Here is an 11,589-nt window from a genome sequence, read left to right on the forward strand (position 1 = left end):
GTGTGCTCAGAGCACGTGAGATGTCTCTCTGCACGTGGCACTTCCACTGTTAATCAAGTATTGACAGGTGGAGGAGGCTTAAGAGGAGGAGGCTGGTTTGGATTTTTTCCTTCAATCGTGTTCTGTTTCCACAGCACTGTGTTTAGTTCCCAACACAGTGATGAAAAGGGATCATGAGATAACAATGGCACAGGCTGGTGTTGTGCCACGTCAGTAAAAAAACATGCGAAAGAGACCCTGTGCAGTGTCCTGTCATTGCTTCATGTGCTGATTATTAACATACATTCAAGCGATTGGATCTTTGCCTTGGCTGAGCTCCTGTCCTGGAAGACTTGCCCTGTGTTTCGCTACTGGCCCTGTCTGTCACTGTTGGTGGGCTGGAGAGGCATTGAATTGGAGGTTTGTGTTCTTAAGAATGCAAAAAGTACAAATAAATAACAATGTCCTTTACTCAGTCTCTGCTTGTCAGGTTGCTTCAGACCTCATCTGAACTTGCTCCCTTTGCCAGAACTGGAACTGCTGTGTGAGAGGAGACAGAGGAACCAGTGGTGAATTTAATCAAATATTAATAGTATATGTGCAAAGAATTATCAAAAGGACTGGTTAATTTTGTTTTCAGAGAGGTCTTACACAGTCAGGACAAAAAATCTCTGTGGTTTTGGGGCAAGAAATTGGGCTTTTTTGTTCTTCTCCAGAAGGGGAGTAGCACCAAGGTGTGTGCTGCTTCATTGCTCCAGACTACGGACGTAGGCTTAGTTTGCAAAATTTTTATTTCTTCTATTTGATTCCCCAGTTATGAGTTCCATGTGAAGCCTAGGAACCCCCTTGGTGAAGGTCCGAGCAGCAATGTTGTGACATTCAGCACGGAATCAGGTAAGAACTTCCAAAGATCAGACCATCGTTTACAGCGGCTTTAGTATCCACGTTTGTGGGATGCATGGAAGGCTCTCTCACTTCATTTTGTGCATTCAGTCTTGCTCTTTACTATCTCCTGATTGGCTTTTTACCACTGAGCATGTTATGGTGGTGCCTGGAAGGTCAGCCTGGGATCAGAACTGTGTTGTGTGAGGATGCGAGATGGACAGACTGCAAGAGAAAAAGACAGAGAAACACAGAGGGTTTGTCTGGTATTCATTGCGAAGAAAATGACTTCATCCTTAGAAAGGGCTCAGTCATTTAAGATTTATATTCCTGACCTTTTTGCATCTATCCAACTCATTAACAGCTTCTGGATGGGGAACATTAGCTTTTTCTTTGGGCTGGTGTGTTCATAGGTGTTTTTGCTACCTGTTCAATAAGGCTGCTGTAAACAGTGATGTTGTTTGGCTGAAATAAGGATTGAGAAAGAGTAGTTGGGAAGAGTCAGTGTCCCAGTAGGTCCCCTTCCATCCTGTTTACTCTCCAGTGAAACTGTTAAAGACGTGTATACATGTCTGTTTTGGCCATTGGCTGGTTCCCAAGTCAAGTTCTCTCTGACTCAGAGGTGAGAATCAGAGCGCTTTTGCTTTTCCTATTCTTGCTCCCCTCAAGGTTAACTACAGCTGGCTTGTTGACTTTATGCAAGCAAGAGACCATCTTTTGTGTAGAAGTGTTTATTGCTTGGTAGTACTGAAGGACCACATAAAACACAAAATGGGTTTAGCCTTTTTGAAAGGACTTTCTCAATCTGTGTTTTGAGCCAGGTGTAATAACTTAATAGTCCTTAACTAGTGCTGTCACTGATGGATGAGAGTTTTGGCTGAGCAAAGCATTACTCAGGGAGGAGTTCAGACTATGCCACGCATATTTAAAAACTCTGAATACACTCTTTGTAATCCTGGATTGTTAAAAGTGAAAAAAAAATGTTTGTGCCAAGTGCAGTTTTCATGAATGACAAGGCTTATGCTCTGTCTCCTATTTAGTTTGGACAAATTAAGCATCCAGTTTTGTTTTTTCTTAATTGCACACATCCATTTCTCACATTTGGGCTTTCAAAGCCAAGATTTTTGTGGCAAGTATTACAGATGTGTCCTTTTTATTATTTAGGTTTTGAAATTGAAATTTTAATAAGGCACAGTACAATTGGGTTTTGTTGGTTACAGGTTGAAACTCTTGCTTTTACTAGAACTCTGCTTGGCTGGTGTTGTCCCATAAGTAAAATTATTAAAAGCTCATTGATACTGGAGTTTCGCATAAGAAATATATTTCTTCTAATTTAATTTAATACAAAAGTTAACTTTGCTTCCAAAACTCTTTCTGTTTCACAAATTACAGCTTACGTCAGCTGTAAAAAATCACTTACCAATGCTTTTCCATCGAATTATTGGGAACGTTCATTTTACAGTGTCTGATTGAATGTTTGTTTTCTTCCCCCAGCGGACCCAAGAGTGAGTGAGCCAATTTCAAGTAAGTGTTTTATATATAAATCTGATCAGCAATTTTTTCAGAAATGAGATAGCAGAATTTTACAAGGAGGGGGCTCTGCTGCACCAGCCGGATGAGTTATGGAATCAAACAGCATTCACACACATTTCACTCACCCATGCCCCTGCTAAGGAATTCATGTGAGGTTGTTTACTTGAGCACAAGGCAATCAGCGTGATGTGGAGCTCCCATGGCAGCTGGGATGGCTTCAAACCAATGTATACAAATGAGCCAAGGACAGCCTCATATTTTCTCAGCCTTGTCATTAAAGCAAAGAAAGCTCTGCAAAATGAATAAGCTACTCCACACTTTTTAAGTGAGTTAACAGAGCACAACTCAGAGGATTCTATTTATCTGTCTTTGTGTTTTAGGAAAATTTTCTGCTTCAGAAGGCTTGATCTAGCTCTGCTTTAGGTCACTTACAAGACTCTTGCGGTCTTCGGTGGAAGGTGGACTGAGCTTTTGAGGAAGAGCTGAGATTGCTCAAGCAAACTGGGCTTTTTGTATTTGTAATAGGTGTCACTTTCACTTTGACAAACACTGAGGTGCCGTTTTTCTCCATGTAATTAATGGCACTTCATTTTTATGTGTATTTTTGTTAGATCACATACAGTTTGCTGCAAGCTGATTGTCTTGGCTGGAATGCACTGAAGAATGGTGACTGTATCACACACTTTATAAAGGAGAGTTTTGCCAATACAAACATTGTCCCCCTAACAAGGTCCTAGAATGAGCTTATTCCAAACCTGCACTGGAGGACAGCAGGAGGAGTTCACAGTACCAATTTTATCTGCATACTTTGGTGCTTCCCTGAAATATTTCTTATGTTCAAAATGCAAGTGTATTGGTACATTCTGTTTCATCAAGGTTTCTAATTCTAGTTATTCAAATGTATTTGTTGTACATAAATTTGTACGCACCATCATCCTTCAGCCTCTTTTTCTTCTCCTGCAGTGGGAAAAGATGCTATCTGGACTGAAATCCCATTCAATTCAGACACATATTCAGAATGCAAAGGCAAACAATACGTAAAGAGGACTTGGTATAAGAAGTTTGTAGGTGTGCAGCTGTGCAATTCTTTGAGATACAAGATATACCTCAGTGATTCACTTACAGGTAAGAAACATTCAAATCGGTGTTGTCCACATTACATATCCCTGAAAAATATTATGGTTCCAGAGCTAAGAGGTTTAACAAAATGAGCTCTGCTGAAGTGTGATCAGATTTGTTTAGTTTAGTCCACAGATTAATCATAAACAGTAATCTTCTTGTGCTCAGTAAGCATTGATATGTTTGATAGAAAACTCTGAGACTCCAGAGTAACTCCTCTGTGGTGATCATCTGATTTTGAGTACCTGTTGGTATACTGGGGGTCATAGCGAAAATTGATAAAGATTAGAGTGAATAGCATATATTGTAAAACAGCCAAATTGGTATTTAAAGGATAGCCTGGAACAATTATTAATTAGAGGATCAGGACCTCATTTTAGACCAGAATTAGACCTTTCATTCCCATCTCTTTTGGTAAACATCTGGTTACTTCATTACTGGGAGGCTTATAAACACGACTTTAACTCTAGCCAACAGGTTTTACTCACCTGCTTTGGCATTTTTGTTTTCACACTCCTCATTTTTGCTTATGATCTTTTTTCCCCAAGTTGCATTTTCTTTTTTTCTTTCCTCAAGTTGCATTTTATTACTGAGAGAAACTTCCTGGCCTAAAGATCTCAAGTTTTGCTAGGTGTCTTAAGGCCAATAGAGTGTCATGTGTTTAAGACCTGAATAAGTGACACATGCTGTGTGTGTACTGGGGAAACAAACCATGAAAAGTATTTTTCAGTTAGTTGGTCTAGGAGATCTTAGTGTCTCATGCGACTTGTACTTTTAGAAATATGTTAACTTCTTATAAGCCATCCCAAGTTCCTGGCTTTCTTCTGTGTGAGGTCTCTTACCACGGACAGCTCTGTGACAATGGCATTAGCATGGCTTCTGAGCACAGAGTATCATAAACCATGTGAGGGAAATGCCTTTTGAGTGTGAGTCAAGCAAGCGTGTTCAACACATGGCATTTAATTAACTAGGAGAAACTGTGGCTGGAAAAATCCACTTTCATAACCTAAAGTTGCCCCATCTTTGAGCTCAGCACCTCACAGGAACAGGGCTCTGGGCTCTGTGGGAAGGAATACGGAAGGAAAAGAGCAAGGGACTGTAGGGCAGCCCATGCTGCCATAATTTTAAACTTCCCTGCCTTGCATCTGGCACCATTCTCTCATGAGCAGACAAGGAAGGAAAGCCTTGTCATTAATAGTAAGTACAATACTCCATATGTAAATAATATCTTAGCAATTATGTGACTAAAAGAGAATGTTTTGAACAGAGGTATCATTCATTCAACTGTTGCTGTACTAACCAGCTGTGATCAAATGACAAGCACTGGCAATGAGGCATGATGTGTCCCAAAACCAGCCAGCAGAGGAAATAGCAGTGCTAATCTACCAGGACTAGACTTCAGCCCTAAATCAAGTGAATTAACACTGCAGTGAAAGCTACTCCAATCTGAGAAGAAAAGTTTAATATCAGCAGCCCATTTTCCTATTTTCCTTAGATTGTTTTTGTTCTTGCTGGAAGGCTGGTGGTTTAACCTCGCTGGAAAAAGATGAGGTAGACACACTGTATTCATTATACTTGCTAAGCCTGGTTCTTGCACTTGAATTGTTACAACCAGTGCTGACCAGTTGTCACAATATTTAAAAGTGAAATATTTATGTAGAAGGAATGCTTTTCCCCCGTTCACTAAGTGAGGCCTCTGTGTGCGAGTGAGCAGTTTTCCAGTTGGAAGCCAAGCTCTGTTCTGATGCGTTTCACGGTCACCTCGCCTCGCCATGCCCCCGAGGCCAGCGGAAGTGTCCCTGCAAGCACCAGCCAGCTGGACCATGTGTGCCAGCAGTGCAGGGCTGCACTGAGCTCTGAATTCCACTGGAAGCTGAAAAATCTTCCAAAGCTTTGCTGCTGAAGCAGTGTAACTACCTCGAAACTTGAGTGCATTGTCCAAATGCTGTTGGATAAGGCAGGCAACAACTTATCTTTGCATGCTGGTTTTTAGCATGAATTTATTCTTCTAGTGCTGTGGAATTCATAATATATAAAACAAAGTTTGTATGTAAGATTGTAAGGCCACCCACAAGGGAACACTGGGGAAAAAAATTTACTTTGTGCTAGAACTGCTATCCCCAAAACAGAAAACCAGTTATTTGTTAGCTAAACGGTTTTAAGTGTGTTCTTCTATTATGGAAATAATTGGGCAGTAAGAATGTAATAGTCACTGAGAATGCTGCTAATTTATGAAGAGCAATTGTTTGAGTTATGCATAGGTTAAGCTGTGGGCCAGAAGAATATGTGTGTATCTGGTGTTAGCCATTAAAATATCTGGTTTATTCTGTTTCTTATGGAGAAAAACTGATCTCCGTTACACATGCCAGGACTGTTCTATAAACCAGCATCTACTGCTGACCTCATTTAACAGTCCTCCAGAGCAGTCACTGTAGGCATTCCAGAAAAGCAGGCCACCTAAAAATAAGTATTTATTGAGGGGAAGAAAAAAATAAATTCTATGTGTGACCTTCAACAGCTGTGGATAAAAAAAAGGCTTTTTTGAGCAGCCTGAATGTTCTTAATTTCAGAGCAAAAAATTGCTGAGAGGAACTCCCTCTGACCAGTTCTCCTATGGAAAAAACATGCCTGCAGCCAAAGCTAGATAGTAATAAATAATTTTGTAAGCTAGAGAAGAACCACATGCACAGAGGCCATCGACTGGAGGTGAGAAATTTTGGCAAAGTATTTTTGGCAAAGTATCAGATCACTAAAACATTGGAGAGTTTATTGGTAGGCTGCTCTTAATTGCATTTGGGAGCATATAACCCACCCCACCATCTCTCAAATGGCCAGACTGGCACAGATTCAAGGCTACAGGACACCCAGGATCTAATGAGTAACTGGACTTTCTGCCTAGCTTATACCTGCATGCTGAGCCTATTTCTAAGGGCTCTCACCTTTCTTTTAAGCATCACAACTGAAGGTTGGACATATTGAGAACTAAGTGCTGTGAAAGGAGATTAGGAAGAATGGTAAATTTATCTGCAAACATTTCCATCCCAGGCTTGGGAAGAGAATGTAGCAGTGCTCTCCCCCATCTTCTGAACTGAATTTTATTAATATCTTGCAAATCAAATCAGAAAGTAAAAACATCTGGCAAAGCTTCTTCAGTGTGCCTGTTAACAGGATAAGCACAGCCTGTGTAACATCAGCACATGCTGCATAGGACACTTGAGACCTTCATTTCTACTCAGTTGCAGTCAAGTGTCCTGTTAAGCAATCCTGCAAATAAATACATGGGCACACTCCATGCTCTGGATAAGTACTTATTATCCGAGGTCATCTATATGTTAAGGGCTATCACTTGCACACATGTTGTAAAAATATGATTTATAAAACAGGCCTTGGCTATGTTAGGAGGTGGTCTATAAAAACATCTCTGAAGGTACTGGGGGCTTCCTGACAGAGAACCAGACCTGCCTTCCATTCAAATCACTACCAAAACTTGCTTTTTGATGAGGTTGTGGGTAGTAACAGAATTTCCCTTACTGTATGAAATGTAAGGAGAGGGAAAAATTACGTCCAGGCATAGATTTTGGCCAGGAGTGGGGCACTTTTGCCTTAGCCATGAGCACTTGGAGCCTGCACATCATGTTCAAATTACAGCTACAGGTCCTGAGAGGAAAAAAATCGTAGCATTCACCTTGGCTTCCCCACAGAGGAAAGAGCACAGCCCATTGCCTCTGGTGGTTTTTGGAAATAGCCTTCACTAAACTTTGCTGCTTCTTTGCTTTCAGGAAAATTTTATAACATAGGAGACCAGAGGGGCCATGGAGAAGATCACTGCCAGTTTGTAGACTCATTCTTAGATGGAAGGACAGGACAGCAAGAAGATCTACCAGTCAAAGATGGTAATTTCTTACACCTGTCTCTGTAGCAAATCTTGGCAATTCCTTTATTTGTGTGTTTGTTTTTCCTGCCAGTGGATTCAATGCCCACTGCTGGGGTAGGCAATGAAAGCAGCTGCCAGCTTTGCAGGCAGAAGAGGGTCAAGAAGTTTTTGATGGTGAACGATGACTTAGTTATGACTTGGGTTGTGTCAGGTAGCAAACAGACTCTCTCCTCATTGAAACAGCCCAACAAATCATTCACAGTTGGTATTACATATTTAAACCCAACCACACATTTGAGTTTGCAGAGAGGCATTAAGTGGTGTGTTCAAACTAGCAAGGTTGATTTAAAGCACAGAACATAATTAGTTGGGCATTAAATACCTTGTTTGGTACTAAAGAGAAACGGAAAAGTTATGGCTGGAAAATATAATTCATGCTGCAGTAATTCTGTGTGTACTGATTCCAACTGGGTGCCCAAAATTCCAGTCTGGTCTAAGTGGACATGGCACTGGATGTGCTAAACACAGCTGTGACCTGCCTGGCTATTTTTCACACATTGCTGAGGCTGAAGCATAAGAAATTTGTACTTCTGTCAGCTGAACTCCTGCCTTGCTGCTTGGCAGCAGTGCCTGGGTGAGGTGTTTTGTTCCTTGTGGGGTAAGAACACAGGCTGTACTGGTATGTGCACACGTGCTGAGCGAGTCATGGAACATTTTACTGGGGAAAACAGCAAAACAGTTTTCAGTACAGCATCAGCAGGTTTACCAAACCTTCCTGTGCTTCATTTATAAAACTCCCCACACGAGTCCAGAAACACATCAAGGTAGGTGTGGGAGATGAATGTGAAGTTCCTAAGTCTTTCACAAGTTTTTCCAAAAAACAAAGTAGGTGAACAGTCTGAAGGGTGTTTGTTTACGCGTTTTGTGAGTTTTTTCTAAAGAGGTTTTGCTTTTCCCTTCCCAGTCAGTGCTGCCCATTTAAAAGGTATTTTGTGTGACAGATCATCGGGACCCAATTTGACATTGCCAGGACAGCAAACTTCTCAGTTGTACCAGATTCACATTTTTAAAAATATTCGATTATTTAAAAACCTTTTACCTAACAACCTTGCTACCTCAGTTTAAAACACACTTAAAACCAATTTGATTTCAGCAACTGAATTTGAGTGAATCCATAAGCTACACTCATTTTTAGACCAAAACAAACAACAAAACAAGCAAACAAAAGACCTCACCTTTTCAGTAGCTTGTATTTCTAGTAAATTAACTGAACAGAGGAAAAAACAGACCAACAGACCAATTGTTCTGGCTGCAGCTGGTTGATTTCTGAATTGACTACATGTATTTGACCTGAAGTGCTTCGAGGGAATCACAGCCAATGTTGTCTCTCAGCTGCAGAACAGTATTTTGTGTGTGTGTGTCCACATGAGCACATGCCTCCTCTAGCCACACATACATGCCTTATGGTCAGGTTGGATGGAGCCCCAATTCCTCACTTTAATTTGTAACTTAATGTTGATTGTTTTAATGGGAAGCAAGTGTGTTGTTAAAGACAACAGAGTGAAAGCAGGAGGACGATTTTGCATTTAAGGGTGGGGAGGTGGTGTGAACTATCCCCAGGGGCCGAGTTTTACTGAGGTTCACTGCGATGTCAAGGCTGCACAGTGGGGACTATTTGTTACTGTCACTTTGTAACGTGGAGCAGCCTCCTGTTCCGAGACCCCAGCATGGACAGAGGGGGCCCAGGCTGTGCCCAGCCAGCACCACCCACGGGTGGGTGCTGGGATCTCAAGGAGAGGCAGGCTTCACCTCTGCGCTGCCATCCCAAGCACTTAATGTGATTTGGGTGGGCAATTGCAGAGTGCTAATGGACATAGGGGCAGCAAACAGCCCTGCTTGTGGCAGACGGGTTAACAGCTCGGGGACCAGTTTAGCCACTAACTGGATTGATAGTTACAGACTTCTCAGGGACCCCAAGCATGGTACTGTCCTGAGGGCTTCCATGTAAACAAAGCTGTTCTCTGTTCCAGGATTTTTCAGGGCAGTTCGTCAGGAACCTGTCAAATTTGGGAAGATAGGCGGGGAGACTCAGATTAACTACGTCCGCTGGTACGAGTGTGGCACATCGATACCTGGCAAGTGGTAGAGGCCACATGAAGTTGGTGCAAAGGCCCAGCCCGTGCCACCCCCGCCGACCGCCCAGCGCAGGCTCCAGGAAGGCAACGCTTACGGTGCGCCTGGCACTTCAGTGTTGGCTGACGTGCGAGGCTTATACAAGTCTGATGCCAATACTGCATTAATTGTGTAATAGTGTAGGCTGCTTACTGTAGTTATCCAGTGTTACAAATTTGTTTTTAGAATAAAAAGAAACACAGGCTAGGGACGTGTTGTAGGATAATGTATAGGGAAGCTGGCTCCCTATCTTGAGGTATGGTTTATATGGTATTTTAAAAGATACAGTGTGTATATTATTTATCACAATGTTGTAATAAATGTTTAAGGCACAGATATGCCAGAGTTGGTTGTGGAATGCAATGTGCGTTAGTTTTTAAATATTCACTGGTCCTGTAACACAAGTGCCATAAGCTACCCATCCTAATCCATCTGTAACATCTCCCAGTCATAAATTATAGAAAAGATCCTATAATTTTTAATATCCTGCAGCCAGTAAACTTGAAGCACTTTCTCCTTACACATACAAATAGTTTATGCTCCTGCCGAAACGCTGAGGTAGGTTGCTGTATGTGCAGCTTTAAATGATCAAGTTCAGTGGGGTTTTCTTCCATGTTTGTTTTCAAATGTTTCAGCACCAGCCCAAGCCATGATCAGCCTGTCACTAAGGAGTCAGAGCTGCTGCCCATGAGCCTGGCGGTGGCTGGCAGGGGGGGTTGGTGTTCTCTAACTGAAGTGGACAGGTACAGAGGTACATGGAATGAAAAAATAAAGCTGGCCTCCACGGCTGGGGTTTTTCATGAAAATGTAGTTTTCAGAGCCTGACACTTACTGGTTCAAAAGCCAAATGTATGTACTGTGCAAGGGGATTTGGAAAAAATGAAAGAGGAAAAAGAATAAACTAGTTATAACAGCATGATCAGGTTTATTTTATTTAAAAAGGAAAATTCTGGTTTAAAACATTTTTCATTTGGGACAAAGGGGAAATAGTGATAACTGAACTTTAAAACTGCTCTACAGTTATTTTGATTAAAACCTCTCCCAAAGCTACTTGTTGTACTGCTTGAACATTTATGAACTAAATAAAGAGATGTAGGTTTTTTTTAAAGGTGTTATTCATTACCTTACTAATGTATTGAATAAATATGAACAGGAACACCCAGATATATATAGTAGTCATTTATAGAAAATACCTTATAAAGTACATTGCAGGTACACTGTACTCCTAATAAAATATTTTTTAATCAAGTCGTTTTTCAAGTGTTTTACATGAAAGCAGGGGCTAGTTCCTGTGGTAAACGCTGTTATTCAGAACAAACTGATGGCTGGAAACAAGCCCCTGTTAAACAGCACAATGAACACGGGATGTATTAGGTCTGAGGAGAGCAGAAATGGGAGGAGGTACTGCGTAGCTGTGGGCACAGCACTATTTAAGGATGCTGAAGGTAAGAATATTTTCACTCAACTTCCTGATTTGTCTTTAGGAGAGTTCAAGCTCCAGTTCATTTTTTATTTCCTACTTAGTATTACATATTCCTAGAATCTGCAACATGGAAAATATTAACTGGGAGACTGTTTTGCCCTCTGCTGTAATATGGTCTATTGAATTCATTATAGCCCTCGCTCTGCTTTTTCTTGGCTCAAAATTGAGTCACGAGGATTGCACTCCCAAGTTCTTCTGGGTGGCAAAGAACCTGTGGAAAGTTGAGGGTTTTCTAAGAGCTCTTTTTTAAAGATACATATTTGGTTTAAATTTTCAAGTAATAAATGAATTCTCCCCCACACCTTGTTAAAGCAAAATTGGTTAAGAGGCTTTAAGATTTTACGGATTGGTTTCTAACCATTTGGTAAAAGGGTCACTTGACAATTAATGACACCAGACAGCACAAAACCACCTGCTGCTGTGAAACCTCTGTGAAAGCCATCTGCAGTCACAGCATTTCTCCATTTACACACACAGACATCTCCCTCTCCTCCTACAAACCCCAGCACCGCTGCTCTTTACACCCAGCACGCACACTGGTCTTAGC

At 41.4% G+C, this 11,589-nt stretch overlaps 1 protein-coding gene across 18 annotated transcripts in view; it reads left to right on the plus strand.

Annotated features, from left to right (window-relative positions):
- Nucleotides 1-11,416, plus strand: part of ABI3BP (ABI family member 3 binding protein) — a 141,202-nt gene extending 129,786 nt beyond the window's left edge. For all 18 annotated transcript variants that reach the window (XM_082277469.1, XM_082277483.1, XM_082277486.1 and 15 more), the window contains 5 exons: nt 794-873; nt 2,356-2,385; nt 3,358-3,519; nt 7,293-7,406; nt 9,418-11,416. In XM_082277469.1, the coding sequence (XP_082133595.1) occupies nt 794-873; nt 2,356-2,385; nt 3,358-3,519; nt 7,293-7,406; nt 9,418-9,533 (502 nt within the window). In that variant the 3' untranslated portion in view covers nt 9,534-11,416. The remainder of the gene's footprint in view (nt 1-793; nt 874-2,355; nt 2,386-3,357; nt 3,520-7,292; nt 7,407-9,417) is intronic.
- The last annotated feature ends 173 nt before the right edge of the window (nt 11,417-11,589 follow it).

This window comes from Coloeus monedula (genome assembly GCF_965178545.1).
Source record: "Coloeus monedula genome assembly, chromosome: 3".
NCBI lineage: Eukaryota > Metazoa > Chordata > Aves > Passeriformes > Corvidae > Coloeus > Coloeus monedula.